Source organism: Amborella trichopoda, chromosome 1, assembly GCF_054954075.1.
Source record: "Amborella trichopoda isolate Santa Cruz 75 chromosome 1, AtrichopodaSantaCruz75HAP2 v2.0, whole genome shotgun sequence".
Taxonomy (NCBI): domain Eukaryota; kingdom Viridiplantae; phylum Streptophyta; class Magnoliopsida; order Amborellales; family Amborellaceae; genus Amborella; species Amborella trichopoda.
Window position 1 is genome coordinate 46,709,061 of NC_142336.1, and position 25,457 is coordinate 46,734,517.

Below are 25,457 nucleotides of genomic sequence, written 5' to 3' on the forward strand. Positions count from 1 at the left end.
CTCTTCAACCTAGCCACAAATGTCAAAATAAATGAATAAATATATTCCAAACATAGTCTATTAATTTATCAAAAGATTCTATGCTCCCAGGGAAGAATTCTTTCGTTCACTCGGATCCTCATTTTTCTGGGATGTAACCTCTTCAACCTGGCAACAAATGTCAAAATATATTCCGAACCTATTCTATAAGTAATGTCCAAAGATCGCAGTGGCCTTAAAACCCTGTTTTTATGTTGACTTGAGAGGAGTACTCTCATCTGAAATAACTTCAAAAATTCAAGAGGTTTAATGCAAAGAAACCAGTAACAAAATTTATGATGTGAATAAATGTTAGAAGGGCCCATGTGTAAGAAACTCGGTGGAGTACATAATTTTCCCTTATTTGAAATTACGAGATTGATTTAAAACTTGGTAGAATGTGGTGCTAAAAATTATTCATTTCTGAAGGGGTTCAAAGGTGCAATTATTCATTTCTGGGGGGGGGGGGGGGGGGGGAGGGGTTCAGAGGTGCAATCAAATCACGAGCCACTTGGTTTTATGGGGCACACATGTATTCAGGGCAGGGTTATCGATGGGTATGTTTGGTAGAGCATCTCTCTCTCTCTCTCTCTCGGGTATGTTTGGTAGAACATCTCTCTCTCTCTCTTTGAATCAGTTTTTTGAAAAAAGTCGATATTGGACCTGCTTCTTCCAACTTGTCGGGAAAAAAAAAAGGGAAGAAAAAACAAAGTAAATAAATGAGAAAAAAAGGCAGCATGTTCTAGTAATGCACACCCAACCACGTATCCACTAGAGAATTTAACGACAAAAACAAAGATAAATATCATATGCATTCAATCAGCCATTCAAATCAGTTCAGCCTGAATGCCTACACATGAAAACTCAAATTACATTTAAAAAGATAAATTTTGATTACATAGAATCTAACCATGCATCAAAATCATCCAAGACCTTAGAACCTTCCATGTCTGAAGGACTGAAATCCTTATTATTGTTAAGAGGGTTTGCAATTCCAGCTTTTGCGCCAATCACAGTAGTGGGAGCTTGCAAACTAGTATAACCTTTCGTAGTTCTTGAAGGCCCTGCACCAAAAGAATCCAACGGGTTTTTACTGAATGACGTGGAAGCTCCGATTGCCAACTTAGGGTCCTCTGCTATGCTAAAATTGTCGAGACGTCTTGTCTCACCAAATGTATCAAGAAGGAAATCAAGTTCGACTTCAGCTGCCGCAGCTTCAAAACCCTTATTTTTGCCAGAGTTTGTCCCATCTAGAGCAACCCCGCGTGGTGTCTGCTCTTCTTGAGTTTTATTTGGTTTGGGTTCTTGCGGAAGTTCAGAACCTCTAAGAAAATGATCAACTGCCACATCAATCCCAGAAAATGTTGGTTGGGAATAGTTCTCTAAATAATCTTCACTTATTGAAGTAACCAAATCCTGATGATTTTGACTATGTTTCTTAGTCCCCAAATCCGAGTTCCCTTGAAACATTACTGAAGACCCAACGTTTCCCCCATCCTTTCCAAGAGCTCTCTTAACATGCTCAATGCCCAGAGTGGTACGTCCTTGCCTCTCAGTCCCGCACTGTTGAAAGAAATAGACACACATACCACCCACAAATTATAAATAAAAGTGATGCATGGACCCTTACATAGGTAAATGTTCTAAAGCAACATTATACTAGAAGAAAATCTAGCAATAGATTAGAGAGGATTGCCAAGGGACTGCCATTCACATCATGGATACTCTTCATCTTTCATCAAGAATGATGAGAATCATTAGTGACCTCATAGAAAGGTTCACTACTGTTTTGCAAACATATTTTAGTAGAAGGCAGAGTTGGTCCCAATAATAGGTTTAGGTTTTAAATTTTAATCCCCAGCTTGTTAAATCATTGAGATTGAAGGACATCAGCATATCATTTTGGAACGAGTTCACATTATCAGGTTATAGACATCATAAATAGTTATCAGCCATACCAGTTCTTCAGGGAGTAGGTCTTCTTCAATGAAGATCCTTTTTGAAAGATTTATATTTGCAAGCTTTGTTGCAAGCTTGTGAAGATCAATAGATAGAAATGATGCCTGCACCAAGCGAAAGAGAAACTAAATGAGAACAGAAAAAGCAAAAAAAACCCACATTCAAATTGAACAAAAGAAAAACAAGATGCATTGAACCCCGCTGATTGTAAAAATTTGTTTATTTGAAACAGTTACAAGAACCATTGAACAGTCGCATCGAATCACCCGGAAGGAAATTAAGTCATATATCTCTCATAAATAACAAGATTGACTGGCAAAAGAAAAAAATTAAAAAGAATGAAAACATGAATGTGGATATTGGCTAATGACTTATAAGCCCAAATTTGCCTGCATCAGAGGTTCGAAACAAAATAATAAAGACTTCAATATTTTCACTCGTTGCAAACATTCATTATATGATACCAATGGGAAAAGTAATCTATATAATAATATTACCTTTCAAAACAAATCCTGTCAAAATAGATATCCTCTTCAATTTGATACAATTTTTTTCTGAATATTGGTTCGCATACAAAAAACTAATAATCATTCATATCACACACTCAATACTAAAATTACAAAAAGACCCATGTAGATTAGAGGGAAAATTTTTAGCATATACTATAAAAGAGAGGGCAACAACAATTCCCATCCAAAAATCTCTAACAATGTAGTCAAAAGAGTTTTTTTTGTGCATCTTTCTCAGTTTACTCCCTCCTCAGTTCATCTTCAATATGCTGCATTTAAAAAAAGGAAAATTGCTTAAAACCCCCAAATATGGACTTTGTAGGCACTTTACCCCAGCCTAACTTTTCTCAACATATTTTGCCCCAAAACCAACTTTTTTAGCTAATACCCCCACAATACAAAAAGTTCATTTTTTTTTGACGAAAATATCCTTCTCGAACATAACAAATCACTTTTGGATCCCAATAAAAGGAAACGCTGGACCGCACTTGTACAACGCCAGACTCCGACAGCCACTTTAAAAAGCCGGACTGCCCCTTCAAAATGTCATACCGCCACTTTAAAATGCCGGATTGCCCCTTCAAAATGCTGGACCGCTATTTCAAAACGCCGAACTGCCCATTTCTCCAATCCTCGGACCATCACAATGAAACGCTGGACCGCCTCTTCTAAACGTCGGACCGACCTCTCCAGCGAAAATAATTTGTTATGTAAGGGAAGGGTATTTCCATCAAAAAAAGTGAATTGTTTGTATTGGGGCGGTATTAGCTAGAATAGTTGGTTTTGGGGAAAATATGTTAGAAAATGTTGGGCTGGGGGTAAAGTACCTAGAAAGTCCATATTTGGGGGGTTTAAGCAATTTTCCCTTTAAAAATTTTTTTCCAAACACTTTTCATACAGGTATGCCCATTTACAGTAGCCACTCCATACTTTGTACATCAGCTTTTCACTTTTGTACATCAGTTACAAACTAAAATCATCATCATCATCATCATCATCATCCAAGCCTTGTCCTAATTCTTCCATTCTTCTCCATCAAGGGCAATACCCTCAGTAAGACCAATAGTTATAATATCTTTTCTCACTAATTCTATCCATGTCCTTCCGGGCTTTTCCCTTGCCCTTTTAGAGCCTTCCACTTGAAATCAAGAACAATGCCCAAGAACTTGCGCTGCAACGTCCATACAATGCCAGTAAAAATTAAATTACTAACAAAAAAAATAAAAAGCAAATAACATACCATGAGTATTGCCCCATATCACCTCATGGGACATAGTAACTGCACAAAATCACCCATCATCAATGGCACACCGTGAATCAAGCAAAAGTCATTTAAAAAAACTCCATTTAGGGACCTCTAATATCTCAAAGCACCCCACTTATGTTGGTAATTGCAGTAGCAGTAACAGTAACACATCAACATGGCACCCCACTTATGTTGGCCATTGCAGTCAAGGTTTATCCTCTTAAACTAATAGGACCCATGACCCATAATTAGGCCTATCAAAGCAAGTGAATAAGTCGACAGATTGCAACACTGCTGAGGATTATACGTGTCCCCCAAGGACAAGTCATTTCACCCTCAGACAGGCTCTGGTTCAGAGGTCCTCTCTCAGCACATGCACATGAAGGCCGCAAATGTTCCTTCCCCAAAGATGCAGCTATCACGCATGCATCTAGTGGGGTGGTAATATTAAGGAGTTGGCCCTTGCCCCGACAAGCATCCAATCCTCACATAAGAGAACACATTTCTCCTTTTTCAACCTACCATGGGCCACAACTCTGACCTTGACAAAGGATAACCCACTAACCCCCAATAGTCACAGTGTATAGGACCTCTTGCCCCTCTAGAGCCCACAGTCTCTGGCTTTTACAACTTAAAGACTCAATGGCCTATATGCCAAACCTAGGGTAAGTGCAAAGGCACTCATGCCATGCTGCTCTTATGACCTCATTCATCCATAGAACCTGCTCTAATGGCCTCTTTAATCCATGGAAAATCTTGGTCCCACACGAACCATTTCATATCCCTGCAAAAATTAGGATCTCTCTTTTATTACATTAATTAGATGGGTGCCCACAAGGGCAATACAAGAGTTTAGGCTTTTAAAGGTGACAAGACCCAACAATATATTACCCCGAGCCTTCAAAGTGATCTCTATGTGGTGTGTTTCCACAATCATCCACAATAACAATGTCTCTTGTGGTCAGATATTGCCCTGATTGATCTGTTCCATCTGAATTATCTTCATCATTTTGTTTCGGCCAACCACTCAAAGTTCCTCATCAGTGCACCCTCATGAGTATCTCAATAGACATTAGGTCTTCTCTAAACCATGCATTCCAGTTGCTCATTTTAACTTCTTGTTCTTCAACTCAAAGAGCTACAGAATATTAGACCTTTCTGCACTCATCCATGTATCCACACTTGTCATACCACATCATGAATATCTTGTGGCAATAGAGGCTAACCATCATCTCTACAGGGAGATAATATCTTTGCATTCTAAAGGGAGATAGTATCTTTTCATGCCTAGCTAATTTTGATCTCTGCTTGGCTTAAAGTTGGTAAGTATTATAAATATTTGAGTCTCCACCTTCATCATTTGAGTCTCCACCTTCATCCCTACCCAATGCATGTTGTAGTTGGAACCAACAACAGTGGCACTTGGATGAGGTAATAATGCACACATCCATGGGCTGGATCTTTGGAGTATTGTCTTATGGGAGGAGCAGTATCTTAACATTACCAGGCAGCATGCCACCAAGAATATGACATGTGACATCATCCAATAACAATAGAAGTCTCCTTTCCCATTCTTTCATTTTGTCATTGATTTTGCTTATCCATTCTTGGAAAAAAAGCATAGTTATCCAAGCCTTTTTATTATGACCGTAATCATTAAAGCCCAATTGCTCAGCCCTTTTCTTCTTGAAGTATCAAGGTGTGTTGGAACGAGAAGTAAAAAATAAATCCACCTTTTCTAACCATCAGGATTTGCTGCTACCAATGCCATGGTCAACTGGAAACAACGGCCATGATTCCCTAAATTTGTTGAGATGCTACTGTATGATCTGGTGCCGTAGTCCAAAATAAACTAGATTCATCCAAATTAAATGTCTTCAGGAGGTACTTGTCAGTGATCCAATGTATCTCAGGCAAGGTCATCTCAATAGCCTTGCAATCTGCAGAACTACTTTCCCAATATAATTTGAAGTGTCAAAACCTGAGGCAGTTTTCAAAAGCTCACAACAATTCACTAGGAAAGTCTGGAGTCTTATTTTCAGGTAGCTTCATCCTCTCATCAAATTTTTTTTCCTTTAAATTTGATCAAGTTCTCTGTCAGGCGCATGCCTTCATGCTCACATTTCAAGACCCAATTTGCAAGGCAATATCAAATTTGTGAGAGCAATATCAAGTTTGGGGCACCATCTTTTAGTCTCGATGCTAGAGCTGAAATAATTTTAAGTTCCTATTTCAACTTAAAAATTTCTGAAATGGTACTCCGAAGGGGCTTTCAACAACTTGTATTGGGCCCAAGTTAGAGGATTGGCCCCTAAATATTCACAAATTGCCTTCCATTGCTCATTTGTAGTGTTCCTCCTATTGTGATGGACGTCTAAATTGTTTATGCCCAAAGTAAAGGTGGACATAATTTCCTAAAAATAATTAAATAGAGAAAACCCATAGAACTATGACCAAAAGATACCAAACACCCCAGAAACAGAAAAAACTATGAAGAGAAACAAAAAGTCGGAGAAGCAAAAATATTAATTAAACTTAACAAAATAAATAATAAACCAAAATATTTAAAGGATAAGGGAGAGAACTAAAACCAAAGATTATCTGACTATTTGATTTTCTTCATTCATTTCTAGCTTGAAAGAGGAATATTAATATGATATGGATACTGACATCTACCTTAAATTAGTTGGGAGGGGGGAAGGGGGGAGGTGTGTTGTTATCCATCTTAAATTAGATGTTAAATGCAACATGACCATAAAAACTGTCATTTAAAATTTGTGGAGTAAAAGTTTCAGGGGGAAAAAGGGGGGGGAGGGGGGGGGGGGGGGGGGAGGTGTGTTGTTATCTATCTTAAATTAGATGTTAAATGCAACATGACCATAAAAACTGTCATTTTAAATTTTAGGAGTAAAAGTTTCCATGTTCTTGCTTTTTAGAGGGAAAAATTGTTTCCAATTTCTCAAACATAAGACAACAAACACACCATTTTTGGATTGGGTGGAGGGACCCAAAAAGGCTCCAAAACCAATTTCCTCCAAATAAGATTTGATTTAGAGCTCCAAAAAAACTTCAAGTCGCCCTGATCCACTGCCTATCCAAATGGAGAATCCAGATCTTTTTTAAGGGAGATTATGGATTTGAAGCATTTTTTAGCTCCAAATGAAATCTTTTTTTACATGAAACTATTTTTGGAATGGAGGAGACTGACTTAGAGCAGGTTTGGGTCCCTTGCCTAATCAAGAAATAACTAATGACATAAGGCAAAACAAGTTTCTGGCATTTGCCTAAGCAAAACCATAAACTTGATTTATCTATATCTATATGCATACTTTTATTTGTTTTCTTACTTAAGTTAAAAGCAAATGATAAGTGAAACCTAAACCAACAATTACCTCCTGGTTCAAATGCTCCTCGTCATCCACAATGAAATTATCATAGCTATTCCATGATAAGAGGCTTTTTCCCTTGAAAGAAAGCATAGGACCAGCTCCCTGTATAAGGTCTGAACAATAGATCAGTGTCAATACTATGTTAAGGCCACAATGAATTTCCTACATCATGCAGCCTCTAAAATCATACTTTAAGTTGTGATCTAATATAAAATTTCAAATTATGTTTTTATTAGAAACCACTATGAAGGAACACAATAGCAGCTGTTTAGATTCTGACAAATCGTTAAGAGGTCAAGCAAGCATATAACTGGCCCATACACAAAGTCCAGTTGGAACAGTTACTGACAGTTAAATCTATACATGTGTTGACTAAAAAGAGCTGCAGAATGTGGGAGGGACCTTTTTCTCCAGATGTACAACTGATGAGATTTATTAGTCATTTGAAGAGCAGATTATCCAAATTTTAAGTTACCGTATTTCTAGTCGAAAACCCATTTCTGTTTCGAATTTTACTTGAACAATGACTATGAAGTTGTTTCCTAGTTGAAACGCCTTCGTAAAGATTAAAAACAATAAATGTAAAAATAAAAAATCATGTTATGAAATATACGAGACTTCATTATTGAGAGGAAAAAAACAAATTTTCAAAGTTCACTAAGAGCAACCAATCTTCCTTGAAGCAACGGCTCCTGTGAGTAAATGCCGCCTGATAATTTATAGCTATGTCTAACCCTACAAAGAACTCAACGGCTTCTGAGCAAGATTTTTCTCTTGCTCAGAAGTTTGGGGATCTTGGTCCCAAACTTTTGGATCTTGATCCCAACCTTTTGGGAGATGTTTGGGTGTGTTTTGTGACACCTAAACAAAAATTCAATTAAAGAGGATTATAGACTTATAGTATGGTTAATCCATAAGGAACCAGCACCTAAAATTCATTTCTGCCCGTGACAACCTCAATACAGCTCGAGTATAAGGCACGTTACAAAGAAGAGCTTTCAAAAGCTCGTGATTCAAAACTCATGGCAATTAGATGAAAGGGTCGATAGTCTTTTGATCGCCGGTTGGTTCATTGAGAGAACCGGCTCCCAAAACGTAATGACTGATAAATTATGAGTTGAAGGGGTTAAAAGCCTCAATGGAGCAAGAAGACAAGATCCGGTGAGACTCTAAGGGGTCGTTTGGACATCTGGAAATACATTGTCTTAGAAAATCTATTTCCTATGAAATATATATCTTGAGAAAAGTATTTCCTGGAAAATAAATTTCTACTGTTTGGATGGTAAATGGATACATAACATTTTCATAGCGTTTTTCTTTTTTATTTTTTTTGTGAAATGCTTTTGGTTGTATTATTTATTACAATGTCATTATTTTTGTTAAATTTGAAATTGTTTCTCTAAAAATTTCAAGATAGTTTCTCTAACATTTTGAGATAGTTTCTCTCTCTAAAAATTTAAGATACTGTCTCTCTAAAACTACAAATTTTGAGATGTTTCTCCTTCAAAAAATTTCAGATAGTTTCTCTCTCTAAATTTTGATATAGTTTCTCTCTCTAAAGTTTTAAAATACTCTCTCTAAAAATTAAAATTTGAGATAGTTTCTCTAAAAAATTTTGAGACAGTTTTTTCTCTAAAAGTTTTCAGGTACTTTCCCTCTCTAAAACTTAAAATTTGCTAGAGTTTCCCTCTCTAAAAATTTTTAGATAGCTTCTCTCTAAAACTTAAACTTTGAGATAGTTTCTCTCTCTAAAAATTTTGATGTAGCCACTCTCTAAAACTTTTCAGGTACTTTCCATCTCTAAAACTTAAAATTTGAGATACTTGCTTTAAAAAAATTCAGGTACTTTCTCTCTCTAACATCATCATCATAGCCTTTTCCCAATTAACTAGGGTCATCTACACGAATCCTGGTCCACCATTCTGCTCTATTTAAGGTCATACCCTCAATGAGACCATAAGTCCCCATATCTTTTCCAACTACTTCCAACCACGTCCTTTTGGGCCTATCCTTTGACCTTTTCAATCTCCCCACTTGAACTACCTCGCACCTCCTAACAGGTATTGTATTGGATCAAGGCAATACATGGCCAGCCCACTTAAGTCTACTCTCTCTCATGTAATCGCCTATTTGAGATAGTTTCTCTCTCTAAATTTTGATATGATTTCTCTCTCTAAAATTCTAAGATTTTTTCTCTCTGAAACTTACATTTGACAATTTCTCTCTCTAAATATTTTGGGATAGTTCATCTTTAAAACTTAAAATTTGAGATAGTTTCTCTCTAACAATTTTGAGATAGTTTCTCTTTCTAAAAATTTTCATATACTTTCTCTCTCTAAACCTTAAAATTTGAGATAATTTCTCTCTAAAATTTTTGAGATTGTTTCTCTCTAAAACTTTTAGGCACTTTCTTTCTCTAAAATTTGATGTAGTCTCTCTCTAAAATTTTAAGATACTTTCTCTCTAAAAATTCAAATTTGAGATAGTTTCTCTAACAAAATTTTGAGATGGTTTCTCTCAGTAAAATTTTCAGGTAGTTTCTCTCTCTAAAATTAGATATAGTTTCTCTCTAAATATTTAATATTCTCTCTAAAACTTAAAATTTGAGATAGTTTCTCTCTTTAATTTGTGGGGGTGTTTTGGCAGAATTAATTGTATTTTATTAATTCGCCGGCTTCGTAACAAGAAAATCAGGCTAGAAAACATTTTTACGATAAAGGCAAGGATATCGATTTCTCTATTTTTGGCTAAACTTAATGCATATGATAATTTATATAGTAAACTGAAAACAAGAAAAAGTAAAAAAGATGTCTCCAAATTAGCAAAAATGAGAGAGAAAAAGTTTAAGGTTCTAGACCATATTAAATGCATTAAGAGTGAGGATCAAAGGGTCTTGGTGAAGAATAAAGAAGTCAACGAAAGGTGAAGAGTTTATTTTTTAAAAATTATTAAATGACAAACACAATAGGAACATAGTGGTAGAAGGAACCATTGGCATAAATGATGGCCAAGGTCATAGATACATTCGCAGGATTAGGATATCGGTAGTGAAAGAAGCTTTGAAAAGGATGAAGATAAGAAAGACTTTTAAGACCAGATGGTATCATTATAGAGGTTTGGAAGTGCATCAGGGAAATTGGCATTGACTGGATGACCAAGTTGTTCAACAAGGTGTTGAGAACAAAAAAATGTCAGACGAATGAAGAAAGTATTGGGGTACCTATTTACACGAACAAATAAGACATTTCAAATTGTGTGAACTATCGAGGGATCAAACTTATGAACCATACTATGAAGCTCTGGGAGAGAGTAATTGAGCAATGACTAAGGCATGAAGCAAGTGTATCAGAAAATCAATTCGGTTTTATACCAGGGAGGTTAACAACCAAGGCTATTTTCCAACTTAGACAACTGATCGAGAAGTTTAGGACGAAGGGAAAAGACCTCCACATGGTCTTTATTGATATAGAGAAAGCATATGATAGAGTACCTCGAGATTTAATTTGGTAGGTGTCGAAAAAGAAATGAGTCTCCAGACACTAGGATAGCTGTGAGACCAGCTTTGCTCTATGGGGTAGAATGTCGGGCGGTAAAAAAACAACATACCCATAAAATGAGTGTAACGGAGATAAGGATGTTGAGATGGATAAATGGCAAAACAAGAAGCGATAGAATTTGAAATGAATACATTCAAAAAAATTTAAGTATGGCACCAATAGACGATAAGATGAGAGAGTTGATTTAGGTGGGCTGGCCATGCGTTGCGCAGACCTTGTACAGCACCTGTTAGGCGGTGCAAGTTTGTTCAAGTGGAAGGCTCAGAAAGTGCAAAAGGTAGACCTAAAAGGACATGATTGGAAGTAGTGAGAAGATATGGGGACTTATGGCCTCACTGAGGGTATGACCTTAATAAAGTAGAATGGTGGACGAGGATTTGTGTAGCCAACTCCAATTAGTAGGGAAAAGGCTTTGACGATGATGAGATTTGCGAAACGTTTTCAAGCTAGGAATAGGCCACAGTTCACTTCTTCAAATTTTTGCTACCCTATCTCTATCGACCCTAAAAAATATTCCTAAGCCTATACTTGTGTTATCTATTCAATTCAAAGCTTAGTTTGTACAAAAAAAAAAAAAAACACACAGAATCTCGGACTCAAGATATTTTGAATACCAAAATACCATTCCACCGAATTTTCAAGAGCTTGGGTTAACTAGATCCAAACTCAGATCCTAAATCTACTCTAAGGGTTTTGATTTGGGATACATGATGACTTTTCACTAAAGCTGGATGGATAGATTCACACCAGGTGCAAAGATTTGAGGATCGCATTTGAAGAGAGATTGAGCTTCAATTGTTTGGACAAATATCAATAGATCTAGATATATTTTAGCTAATCATGTATAAATTGTCACGTTTTCTCAAAAAAATCACTAAGATTCAATTTTGTTTTCCGTTTTCACATACATGGACATATTTTTACATGTGTAATAGTTGTTTTTATCTAATTAATGATGCGAATTAGATTTTTTTTTTGGTGCTTTTTTCCATATCTTATCATGCTTGGAATGCTTTGAAAGTAGCATTTCCCCTTTACATACGTTGATAAATAATAAGATATTCATGTAGATTGTAAAACTAACAACTTAATGTTGATGGTAATTTTTCTTCCTTTCTTTTTCTTTAAAAAAAAAAACTTTATAAAGCTAATTATGGTTTTATACATGTAAGCAAAAAGGTTTTCATATCTAATTAAAACTTAAAATTTTCCAACGTACATATTTTTCATGAAGATGACGGGCAAGTTCTATAGGATAGCTGTGAGACCAGCTTTGCTCTATGGGGTGGAATGTCGGGCGGTAAAAAATTATCAAACCAAGTTATCAAATAGTATTACACCAATACTGTAGTACACCACCATGACGAAGAAAACAATCTAGTTTGAGTAACTTTGAGTAACCCTTCGATCCTAAAAAATTCACCACAATCTAGTTTGTTGGGGGCTTTCTCTCTCTAAATTTGGCTCCAATAAGTTCTAGGTTTCAAATGAACCTAAAACCCTAAGTTTTGGCCCCTACAAAATAATAATAAAAAAAAGACGAAAAATGCCCTCACCGAATGGTTTTCCGCCTCTGGGCGGGGCTTAGGCCTGGGCAGCCGCCTAGGCGCTGAGTGGTCCGCTTTTTGAATCACTGGGGAGGACGATCTAAATTGGCCCAGAAGCGCTAAACAATATGGGAACGCGATCCATCAAGCTTAGGCTCAAGGCTCTTGTCAAGCGTAGGATCGAGGATCCTAGAGTTCACATAACTATTGTACAATAGTTCGGGAACAAATTCCATTTAATAATATGATTAATTTTCTGAATTAAAAAACCAAATTATCATTAAAAAAATAATCATTTCTCTAAAATTCTGTTTAACTTTGTGTTATCATTGAGTGTGTTTCATACATGAGAAGTGAAACTAAAAAACCCAGTATAAGGATGTAAATCTCAACTCCTTAGGCACGAAAGAAGCTTAGTGTACTTCAAATGGCTCGATGCAAAGCATTGTGATCTCTCTCTCTCTCTCTCAATGACAAGTATCTCCCTACTGGAGGTGAACTGAAACAGGTGAAATGAGAAAAAGCAGGAAACCCTGTCAGGGGCTCTCTCTGCCTGCGACAAGTGCTTCAGGTAGTATTTTGGTGATTTGGAATCCATCTGAGCACAACCTGCTTTCCTCCCACATTGAGGAATTCTTGGTTACCGCGTTACTTTCTAGACGGTCAAATGGCTTTCCGTGGAAATTTTCCGCAATCTACGGCCCCAACTCAGTTCAGCTAAGAACTCTTCTTTAGGCTAACCCTTCTTGGTGCTTGGGCGGGGACTTTAATATAATAAGATGGTCATTCGAGAGGAACTCCAACTCCAACATCTCCCAAGGAATGCTGGATTTTTTGGATTTCATCTCTCGTAATGAGCTGATAGACATCCCACTACAAGGGAACCGGTTCACCTGATCGGACCATGGCTCCCAACCAAAATTGTCAAAACCGGATAGGTTTCTGATCTCCCCCTCCTGGGATGAGAACTTCTTCGACTCTCATGCTTTAGCCTTGCCTAAACCTACTTCAAACCATTGCCATATCCTCCTAGACACCATAGCAGTTCCTAGAGGCCCCATACCGTTTAGGTTTGAACTCGCCTAGCTTGAAGAAGAAGCTCTGTCTTCGCTAATTCCGATAAGGTGGAATTATTTTTCCGCCAAAGTCTCAGGCAGAACTAGCTTTAGGCTGCAAAAAAACATCCAACTTCTCAAAGCCTCCCTTAAAACTTGGAGTTCATCCCTTCCAGAAAATTTCTCCCTTACTAAGGAAAGCCAGTTGAACACCATCCAAGCATTAGATTTGACAGAGGAATCGAGGCCTCTATCGACCTCTGAGGCTAGCCTCAGATCGAAAACCAAGTTGGAGTATCTCTCTACCCTAAAAAAGAAGAACTGAAAAAAGAAGCATTGTACTGGTACCAGAGATCCCGAGTTACTTGGCTTCACAGGATAGCAAACTGCCGCAAACGAGATAACTCCATCTCCACTATTAAGGAAGGTAACCTGATCCAAGACACTGCCCCGGACATCGAATGTGTCATCCTCATTTACTTTCAGAATCTTTATTCCAACCCTTCATATCCCAAACCGAGAATGGGTAAGCTTCCTTTCCAATCTCTCCCCTCTCATTGGGCCGATTGGTTGGAACTCCCTTTCTCCAAGTCTGAAATCTTTAAAGCGGTTGAGAACCTGGGAAAAGACCAGACGGATTCCCAATCACCCCTTTTAAAGATTTCTGGGATACCTTCAGGAATGACTTCCTTCTCTTCTTTGATGAATTCTTCCATCGTGGAAAACTGCACAAAGCCATCAAAGCAACCTTCATTGTGCTAGTTCCTAAGGTAGAAGGGGCAGAGGAGTTGAAGGACTTCCGACCAATCAGTCTGGTTAATTCATCGTATAAAATTCTATCCAAAGCCTTGGCCTCCAGGCTCAAACATGTTCTTCCTCTTGTCATATCCCCCTCACAGTCCACCTTCATCAAGGATCGGCAAATACTAGACAGTGTGCTGGTGGCCCATGAGTGCTTACACTCTCACCACCACAGCAAAAACCGGGCTTAATCTTCAAGATAGACTAGGAGAAGGCTTATGACCATGTGGATTGTACCATTCTCGACCTAGCCTTGTCTACGATGGGATTCGACGAGCAGGAGGAATTGGAAGAGGGGTTGCTACTACAATCCTTTCTTCTTTGTCCTCATCAATGGGTCACCGAAAGGGTACTTCTCATCCACAAGGGCCTTCGCCAAGGAGACTCTCTCTCTCCATTCCTCTTCGTTATGGCTGCGGAAGTCTTTAGCTAGTCTATCTCCCGACTGTATCAAGTCGGATTCCTTTCAGGCTTCAAAAGTAGTAGAAATGGCTCGTGTGTATCCCATTTGCAGTATGCAAATGATACGCTAGTTTTCCTAGAAGCGACCCTGGAGGAAATTGAAAACCTTAGATTGTTCCTAACCTACTTCGAGGACACGACGGGATTCAAAGTAAACATGGATAAGTCTAAAATGATTAGTGTAGGCCTATCCAACCTCCAAACCAGAAACCTCATCCCCTGCTAGCAATGCTCGGTGGAGGACCTACCCACATCATATCTTGGCTTGCCTCTGGGACTATAGAAGCCAAAGAAAGCCCAATGGTCTCATGTAATCGACAGAGTAGACCGACGGTTGGCAGGATGGAAAGGCAGATACTTATCCTTCGCAAGGAGAACTACGCTTATCAAAGCAACCCTAGCCAACGCCCCCATTGACCTCATGTCGTTATTTCTGACAGCCTCGGTCGCTAAGCGCCTAGACCAATTGATAAGGAACTTCCTCTGGTCAGGTGATGCGGTGTCCAATAAGATCCACCTCATTTCGTAGGATAAAGTCTGTCTCCAAAACACCAGGGCAATCTAGGGATTAAAGTACTAAGGAAACACAACCTTGCGCTCCTGAGAAAATGGTGGTGGAGACTGGCCACCCAAAACTGCCAGCTGTGGGCCCAAGTTATCCGTTGCAAGTATAGCATCCCACCAGACCTTTGTCTGCTTGAGGGTAATCAAACGACCAGGGGCTCAAGCATCTGGAAATCGTTGCTCTCCTCCCTCCAACCGTTTAAACAACTCATTTGTTTCCATGCCAGAGGAGGGGCTAGAGTGCGATTTTGGTCCAACCTCTAGTTAGGCCATACCCCGCTTAGAGAACTCTTCCCCTCTCTATACACTGTGGCAATAAATAAACCCTCCCTGGTCTCAGAGGAAATCGTCCTCTCCAGCAATCGCAGGGTTTGGAATCCATCCTTTAGGAGAACCCTCACAGAAGAAGAAACCATGGATTTCATGTCCCTCTCGGCTTCTCTCCACTCTACTTTTCTTGCCTTTTCGGGGACAGACACCTTGGTCTAGACTCCCTCGCGTACCGGCTCTTTCACAGTGGCCTCCTTCTACAAGAAATTGTTGCAGCCTTCATTCCCTCTCAACTCGAACCCTGTATTCTCCAAAGTGTGGTTCCCCATAGCTCCTCCAAAAGTGCAAGCTTTTCACTGGATTGCTTGTTCCGAACACGCACTTACCATAGACGTACTCCAAAGAAGAGGTTTCCAAACTCCCAATAGGGGCGTCATGTGCCTATGCGAGGAAGAAACGAACCCTCACCTGTTCATTCATTGTCAGCTTGCCCTTCAACTTTGGAGTCGAATTATCCAACTTTTTGGAGTATCTTGGGTTACCCCTCCTTCAATTCCAACGCTGACATCCTGCTCTTTTGACTCTCACTAGCCGAAATCGGGCTGAATTCTATGGAAAGCCTCATTAGCTGCAATTTTGTGGACCATTTTGGCTAAAAAGAAAGTCAAGAATTTTTCGCGATACCAAAAGCGATTTCGCAGCTCTGTTTCACAAGGCCACTATGCTGGTAATCTTTTGGGCATCCAACCACAGACTTTTCACCAGGACTTTGGCGGCTAGTTTCCTTAGCAATTGGGTGAACCTTATTCAACTCACCCCTCACCGCGACCCAAGCGCATCAATCTGGACACCTCCCCCGGTGGGAGCTATTAAACTTAATTTTGATGGATGCTCCTTGGGAAATCAAGGCCTAGCGGGCACTGGAGGGGTTTCCCGCAACCATAACGGCGACGTCATCTCATCCTTCTCAGAACACCTTGGCCAAGAAGATTCTCAGTTTGCAGAGGCTACAGCCCTGTTGATGGGTATTAAGAAATGTAATCCGTTTTGGGGTTCACGGTTGTACATCGAGGGAGATGCCAAGAATATTATATCCTGGGCCGCTAGAAAGGCCTCTCCTCCTTGGCACCTAGCACATATTTTTGACGAAATTGAGCCTACTTGCAGGGTTATAGACGCCCCATGGACGCATATCTGGAGGACGTCCAACGACTTCGCAGATCGCCTCACCAAGGAAGCTGCTAGGAACCAGCCTTCAGCCCCCATTAAGTTGTCTTAGAGGCAGTCCAAACTTTGTTCGTACGACTTTCTCCTCCTTTTGCTCTGGGTCTCGGCGGGAGGCCTTCTTCTTCCTCATTGGCAGTCCTCTCTCTTGTAATGGGCGTATTCTATAAGCCCCTATCTCTAGACAGCCCTTAACTTTGCTTCCCGAGTGTTGTTATAGCCCAACTTTTTTGCACAGGTCACTTCTTAGTGACCATTTTTTGGTTGAGAGACCCGGTCTATGGGTCACCTCGACCCATACTATTGTACTACTTTTATTATAATATTAACTATTAACATTCTAAAAAAAAAAAAACCTTTTTTCAGTTAACGAATTCATACAATACACATCCTGCGTGTGGTCTAATTGATGTAGTCATCAATTGTATGTTATCAAGTTAGACAGTGGAGATGAACCATGTGTTTCGATGAATGCAGGTCCTTGGAACTCAGCTATTATTAGACCATTCTTGAGGATGGACGGTCAATGCTGGGTTAATGAGACACACAAGCAGAGAGCAGATGCAGGTTGTGTATGATACTGCATTTGGGATTTCTCATTTCAACGATTTGTTTATGCTAATTGTTTGTCCATACTATTTGGAATATTAGTTCCTTTTTACTCAAGGAACCATGATTTTAAAAATAGGAATATGAATCCCATTAACTTAGGATCTAGATCCTCAATTCCATGGATCAAGATCCTCAATTTCAAAGATTGAGATCCCTAAATCAAAGAAATGCCTGGAATTGAGATGCCATGTCTCGGAGGGCTAGTTTGAGCTTCAAGAGCAGAATCGACCCATGGTTGGGAGATCCTAGTAACTATGTAACTATGATCCTAGTAACAAGATGTTGGTGAAATGCACATAATGTACAAAGAAGATGTCTAGCCATATTAATAGCCTAAAACGTCACCTTACCAAAATCCAGGATGATGTTGTGTCTTGTTCAAGTCAAGCAACAGATGATGCAATCCATCCAGGCAGCAAAAGAAAGAAGGTGTTAAGAAAGAGAGTGACTAAGTAGATATGAATAGAGCTCTATACAGGTTCTGGTGAGGAAGGGGAAGAATATTTTGAGACCTAATTTGAGTGTGCAAGGAGAACCAATCTAGAGCATACGTATTATAGAGAGCATGCCAGCGTGGTTTTGGTGTGTACTAGGGAGCTAGAACCTAATATCCAGTACCTCCAGAACCAATAATACCTGGAGTGGGTTGGCTGTGCACCAAAAATCGCAGGTCTAATCAGGTCTTCCAACTTTATTGAGAGATGAAGAGTTTTTACTAGTTCTCAGTCTTCGCAGCCCCAAGGTATGCATCCTTCACATCCTGCAGAGCTTACCCAAGGGCAAATTGACCCCTTTATGTATATGCTCCAAGAAGAACAAAGGACCTCGAATCTTACATGGAGGAAGGCAATTAAGAAGAAAATTCAGAACACAATAGCAAAATAGCTTTAAGATGTTGTGATCCCATTTACTGCAGCTATTAATGAATTTTATCAACTTATGATATCTATTATACCATATGGCTAGGATTCCCAACTACAGATAAGCTTGCAAAGCCATTGCTTAGATGAGGATATGGCCAAGGTTGATCTATTTGTTGATGAGTATAAGGGCATGTGGCAAAGGACAAGGTGACCATTATGTCTAATGGCTGTAAGGATGGTCAGTCTTTTTGTTTATTGTCCAAGAGAAGCAGTCTTCCATCTAGACTAGCTGCCTCTTAAAAAACTTAGGATTGGGAAGCTTTTATTTAATTTTCTTGATAATTTGGTGGCAGCTATTGGGGAAGAGAATGCAGTTCAATTTATCATAGACAATGCAAAAGAACCGCATAAAAGCAAGGAGATTGCTTATGAGAAAGATGAGGCATTTAGTTCAAAGGACATTCACAGCTAACTGTATAGACCTCATGTTGGAAGCAATTATTTAATTGATGCATCAAAAACCTCAGGTTCATATGGGCAATATGTTAAAAAGGAACAAGTTTTGACAGACGATCCAGCTACAGTTGGGGAAGAACTCCCAATGGTAAAAAATGTATTAGTAGCACGTATGCATGGAAAGGCTACGATTTTGAAACTGTGATAGTAATTAGACATTTCGTATACGGAGAGGTATGTTGAGAGAAGGAACACAACAACAAGCTTCATATAAAATCTCACTCATGGGCCCTTAATGAGGCAACACTTTGGAAGGAAGCTCATAAGGCATGATTTTATTACTAGATTTGTGCCATTATACTAATATAGAGTCAATCCTAAAGTGGCAATCAGAATTGAAGAACACAATAGCATATGAGGTATGGGTTTTTGCACCTATCTCAAAAGCTCCAACTGCAAGAGAAGTCAAAGAAATATTTAATAGCCACAGGTCGAGATAAGTCCAAGCAAACTGTTGTTACAACAGCCCCGATGTTATATAGTCCTAAAGATGGTTGACATGCTCATAGGATTCGTGTATGAACGACTGAACCGTGCAAAGCAAGACATATACGCAATTTGCAGATACGAAAAGAAAATTTGGGAAATCATCGATGACAAGTGGACAAACACACTGCACCGGAAATCCATGGAACGAGTAACTTTCAATTTCAAATTTCATTATATTATTATATCTTAATTTGTGATTCACATGTCATGTAGATTGTCACCTATTTGACTAGACCATTGATATAATCATATCAATGTATTAAGGTTTTTTCTTTAAACTGGTATACCACTATCAACCAAGTCAAAACCAACACCGTAAGATAATGGAAGAGGTGATGTGTTGCATTGAAATATTCGAGCAAGAAGAGCACATCCAATTGAAATTTGAAAGAGGCAATGTTAAAAGAGAAAATGTGGATTCGACCACCTAGGCGGGCGCCAGCTTTCCTAAGCGGCCCAAAGGTGAGAAGAGGTCGGGGGTTTGCGGGGCTGGGGTCCAGGAGAAGAGTAGGGAGCTTTAAAGGGAAGAAGAAGAGTAGCAGGGATTGGCTGGGAGAAAAAGAGAAGGGGGAGGGGATTGGTTCCATCTCAAACCCTTCGCATGTCAGTGTCCCCTCTAACCTTTTGTGTGATGAGTGCCGCATAAGCCTCATCTTGCAGCTGCTTCAGGTCTCAGCCATTTCAAAATTAACATGGTCACCGTATCATCTCTCTCTCTCTCTCTCTCTCTCTCTCTCTCTCTCTCTCTCTCTCTCTCACACACACACACACACACACACACACGCACACACACACAAGAAAAAGAAAATAAAGATAAAGATCTTGGGTCTCAGTGTCTCACACACACATGCACACACAAAGACAATGAAGAAAGGTACCAGGTGTAACAATGTCACAATACCCAAAAGCAGGACTTTGGCCCTAAAGAAGATGATGGGAAAAGTTGATGAGGACTTTGATTACAATAAAGAAGATGGTGACGGCAACTCCAGGGACCAAGGTGACGAGCAACAGGGCCAAGCCAGTGGTGAGCATGAGCGGCAGATCAGCGTTGGATATATGGCCACCCATTCCACGCTGACATAGATGTTTGAGTCCACTGGGACACCCAGGATGTTCCACGACATTCCTAATGGCTTTAGGGTGTAGAACGATGCTTAGGAGCGCTTCGTTTTTAGTGTGCAATTATGTCTCTACTTTGTCTCCGACTCTTTGTGACTGTAACGTTGTCACTCTACTACTCTAAGTCTTTATCTTGTTTATATGGTTGTTGTATGCTGAATTTCCTATTGTTAGCATGGATTTCTATGGTATGGTCGATGTAATTCATAGCCTATGAAATCCTACTAACAATAAAAAGACCAGATGCTAATGATAGACGATTTGATACTAGGAATTGGATAGATTTAAACTGTGCAAATGATGCAATTTGTTTGATCCATCGACCTCAAAATTCAACAAAAACAACATATATATCAATTCTAGTCACTCAAGAGAGATACAGACGCTGTCGAGAAGCTTTGAAGCATCTCTAGAGCACAAAATATGTCCTTGTCCAAGTCTCTTCTACTCAGTCGAAGTAAAGCAAATCAGTTAATGATAAATTCACAATAAAAAACTACAACGGAAAGACTAAGAGCATTAGCAGTTGCAGAGATACCTGGAATGACCGAATCGAAGGAGAGCAAAGAAAGCGATTCGGATTTGGCAAGAGAAAGCAGGTAAGCATAGTCAGCCCCTTTGCTTTTAGGGCCAACATTAACATTCTCCTGGTTAGGGTCCTCAGGTTGAGCGCCACTGAAGTCGATATCATCGTATCGATCCCAGTTAGAAGGAAGGCGAGAATCATGGCCCGTTAGGGTTTGGTCTGATTGTTTTTTGGTGGAAGGGGAAGGCTTAGGAGAAGGGTTATGGGTTCTTCGGCCATGTAGCGAGTGAGCCCTCTTAGACTTAGCAGAGGATTTCACGTTCATGGTTTCTTCCTCGTAAACCTGAATGCAAAGAAGTTGGATTTCAATGCTTTCCGCGCCACAGATCTTACTTGACTAAGGGCCTGGCACTTTGTAAAATCTAAATTGAATTAAAACAAAACGCTTAGGGAAAAGCTTATATACAGCCTAGGCTCTAATCAATCAAATTAGAGCCTATCTCAAACCTTTCACTAGAAGAGGTCGTTTTGATGCTCAAATATCATCAAATGGATCATCTCTACATCAAACTCCTAACACTAATTGGACAAGGACTTGCCCGAGTAAGCCGGGCTCATCACGGTAGCGAGTCCGAAGTATTCCCGAATTCGTTGTCCAACTCATGGATCTTAAAAAAGAAATTCAAAATAACTATAAAAGATTCAAGAAAAATAATAAATCTATTTGTAACATGTTTTTTTATGTGTTCTATTATTTTAGCAAAGATTAGAATATATTTTGGACATAAATACGTATTTTTATAATTTTCCATCTTTTTTGGATTATTTTGAAAATACCTTAGTGACATATTGATTTTTCAAAATCTATTTTTTTAATTTCATTTAGATGTGTTTTGTTTAATCTTACTTTAAACATATATTTATTATTTTCTTAACTTTTTTTAGTTTTTAATTTTTTTTAATACATTTTTTTTCATAGCAGGTGCTTGCCCATCGCGGGCCGATTACTGGGACGCAGCCCACAGCCGGTTTTTGAAGCCAGTTTGTGCAATTGAACAGTGCTCCCAACATCTTTTTTCATTCGATGAGGCCCATGAGGTTCAAATTTTAGTCCCAGTCAGGCCTATAAAAGGTCTAGAGCCTGGCCCATTGCGGTCCTACCATAATACCTCCCCACTTAGTTTCAAGGGAATATTACAAAAAAAACCCCCAAAATATACTTTTTATGCAATTTACCCCCAGCTAACTTTCTCTCTCACTTTTTTCCAAAAAAAAACTTTTACGCAAATAACCCCCCAACCATCCCAAAAATAAAAAAAGACAAAACTATCCTTACTTTACCCATTACCCACGCCTCTCTCCGGCACTATGTAAGTGCACTCCGGCACTGCATAAGTGTGCTCCGGCACTGCGTAAGTGCGCTCTGGCACTACATAAGTACGCTCCAATAGTGTAACATAGCGCTCTGGCACTGCGTAAATGCGCTCCAGCAGTGGAGCATTCTGAGTCACAAGGCTCCAGTACTGTTTAAGCGTACTCCGGCAATATGCTACGGGAGGGGCACAAAGCTCCGGCACTTCATAAGTGTGCTCCAGTAGTGTAACACAGCGCTTCATCACTGTGTAAGTACGCTTCGACAGTGTAACACAGCGCTCTGATACTGTGTAAGTGCGTTCCGGCAATGTAGCATTCGGCAGTGTAACATAGCGCTTCATCACTATACAAGTGTAACATAGCGCTTCATCACTGTGTAAGTGCGCTCTGACAATGTAACACAACGCTCCGGTACTGCATAAGTGCGCTCCGACAATGTAGCATTTTGAGTCACATAACTCCGACACTAGTTAAGTGCGCTCTAGTAATGTGCTACGAGAAGGGTATTTTTATATAAAAAATAAACTTTTTTCTTTGGGGGGATTTGCATAAAAAGTTTGTTTCTTTAAAAGAGTGAGAAAAAAAATTAGCTATAAGTACGTTACATGAAAAGTCTAGAAGGTTTTTTGTAATTTTCCCCAGTTTCAAACTCCCGACGTGTTATTGGGGCAATGGTGAGGAAGATTGTCCTTACACTACTCTCTTCGCCCGAGAAACCTTGTACTGTTTGGAGTGCTTTTTTGTCTACTTTGTCACCAACGTTTTCAACTAGACTCTATGCTGAACCCTCCGAGATAAGCCTCCGACCCCACGCTCTCTGTATCTCTCTGTCTACTACATAATATACAAGGGCATATGCTCCTTCCTGGTTCATTATTTCAAAGGTGAACTCTCTCTCTTCAAGCCTCACTCTTTCTCAAACATTCAAAGGTGAACTCTCTCTCTTTAAGCCTCACCCTTTCTCAAACATTCAAAGGTGAACTCTCTCTCTTTAAGCCTCACTCTTTCTCAAACATTCAGACTTTCGCATCACTCTCGAAATTAGGCTTTCTCTTACGAGTCCTGAAGCTCTACTGATTTCCAAAGCTAGGCGGTTTCACATCTCTGTTGAAGCATAGCTCTCTCTCTCAAACTTGTGGATTACGAGGGAGAGCGTCTCTCAGCGAAGCTTCCTCTGGCAATCAAAATCAGAGCTTAGGATTAGCATTCGGCGTAGCGGGTTTAGAAGGCTTAATCGGGTGAGTGTTCGAGGGATGCTTATCTCAATCCGATACGGGAATTGAGAGAAGACCTTATTGTTGGTACGTGTGTGGCCATAGGGCTTTTAAACGTGCAATATTTCTTTATCTTATAATTTAATGCTTATCACTAAAAACGAGGCTTCTTAAAAAGAGAAAATGTCGTTATCTAACGGTTCAAAAGTAACCACCTACTTCCCAGGATAACAGGCCACGTTTTCTTAGAAATTTTAGGAGGAAGCCGAATATTAGAGAACGGCCCCCTCCATCCCTCTTTAAGAAGAGTTTTACGGCATGTACACAGAAATTTACAGAGTTCTCACAGTTCTGGTAAAAGCCCGATCTTTGCAAGCGATAGTCTCAAGAAACTGCCCCTAATCCTAGGAGTGGGTCCATCTCTTCTCTCAAGTTTTTCAACATAGGTATTAGAGCAGGTTGTGGAAACGTGGTGGCTCATAATCTATAGGTCCCATTTTTTTTTTGTTATTTTATATTTATTTATTTTTTTCTGAGTTTAATTTAAAGTAACTTTGATATTGTGCTTCGTCATTCACGTATATCTTGCTGTAAATTTTTTAACTTTAAATTTAATAGTCTGAATTTTTTTTTTTTTAATTTCACTCTCTTAATTTACTGCTCATCATTTGTGATTCAGTGTTTGTTTTTACTGGTATTGTTGGTTTTGGAATATTTTCTCTCCGTAAATTCTTTTGCCATCTTTTCTCTCTCTAGATTGCATTTGGCTTACGTGATCATAGCATACTCGAATAAGTCATTTGTTTAATCTTTTGTAGAGAAAAATTAAAGAGATAGAGATGCTAGAAGAATCATCAAAAGAATAGGAAGAGAGAGAAAAGAAGTTTAAAGTTATTGCAGAAGAGTTATCTTGATTTAGAATACGCCTCAATCCTCAATATTAGGTTCTCTTTACGCCTCATTATTAGGCTCTCTTTCTAGAGTAGGAACAAGTTGTATAGTTATTTTCTCTCCTTATAATATCAAGTTGTTGATACAGTACATACTTGAGCCCACGGTCAAGTAACAGAAAATAAGGCAAATAATTCTTCTCTCTATTTTCTAATAAAATTAATAATAATAATAATTTGTAAAGACTGTCCAAAAATTTTCTTCTACTCTATGCAAGGTAGCTGAGCATCTAAATTTGCTTATTGTTATTTTTTTTTTTACTGATCATGGACGGCTGAAAATCAAGCAGCTGGCATCTTCTTTCTTCCATCTTTTTGTTGCTGAAAATTAGTGCATATTTTTTTTATTATTGAGTCTTATTATGCACACTCCAATTCTATTGAAGTAAAGGCTTACATATCAATTGCATGTTTTTTTTTTTTTTTTTGTGACCTATAATTTAGGGATTTTTGACATATTTTATTTTAATAATAATTGTCAATGCATTGCATAATTATCCTATGCTTTGGTCTTTTTAAGTTAGAAAATTCAATGATCTTGATTTTGTGAATTTTTTTTTTCCTTTTTTTTTTTAAAAAAAAATATCAAATATCATTGTAGACTTTCTATCTTGCGCTAAGACATATTTACATATTTAATGAAAATTAATCTTATGCAAGATTTGACATAAAAATAGTTGTTGCCTTACTTTATTAAGTTTAGTTGCATCACAGTAGTGCGAACATAAATTGTTCGAGAAAAATTTTCTTTGAAGTTGCAAATCACTGAGAGTTAGCAAGCCTATTGAGTTAACTAGCAGACAACCTTTTCTTAAACACAATTAAATTTATTTATTTTTTTGAACTTTTAGGTATTATCTAAAAAATTAAAATGGCATCTAGGCTAGTCATGTCAGAATTATCCAAACTTGAAAAACTCAATGGGACCAATTTTTCTGTGGAAAAGAAAATTTTGATATATTCTTTTCCAAGATAAGATAGATTATGTCCTAAAAACAGAACCACCAGTTTTAGAGCCTAATGCCAATGGTCAAGCCAGAAGGCGACTTGAAAGATGGTTAGAAGATGACAAAGTAGTTAGGACTATTATGTTGAGCTTTATGGAAGATGATTTAATTAGAGTCTTTAGGATTACACCACAACTTAAAGTATAATAGGCGTCGTATCTGAAAAGTATGGAACCACTTCTG

The 25,457-nt window shown here is 38.7% G+C and overlaps 1 protein-coding gene across 3 annotated transcripts; it reads right to left on the reverse strand.

The window, feature by feature from the left end:
* Positions 1 to 797: 797 nt before the first annotated feature.
* LOC18442285 (phosphorelay protein) lies at positions 798 to 21,398 on the reverse strand. 3 transcript variants are annotated; one of them, XM_006852508.4, is made up of 4 exons: positions 20,742 to 21,398; positions 7,125 to 7,234; positions 1,977 to 2,081; positions 798 to 1,581 (listed from the first exon to the last, which is right to left on the reverse strand). In XM_006852508.4, the coding sequence occupies exons 1-4, from the start codon at positions 21,052 to 21,054 to the stop codon at positions 913 to 915; spliced, it is 1,197 nt and encodes a 398-aa protein (XP_006852570.3). In that variant the 5' UTR covers positions 21,055 to 21,398; the 3' UTR covers positions 798 to 912. The 3 variants fall into 3 exon arrangements, with proteins under 3 accessions (XP_006852570.3, XP_020528000.2, XP_088724675.1); XM_020672341.2 differs by having other exon boundaries at positions 7,125 to 7,223; positions 20,742 to 21,008; XM_088868549.1 differs by lacking the exon at positions 7,125 to 7,234 and having other exon boundaries at positions 20,742 to 21,008.
* Positions 21,399 to 25,457: the final 4,059 nt, after the last annotated feature.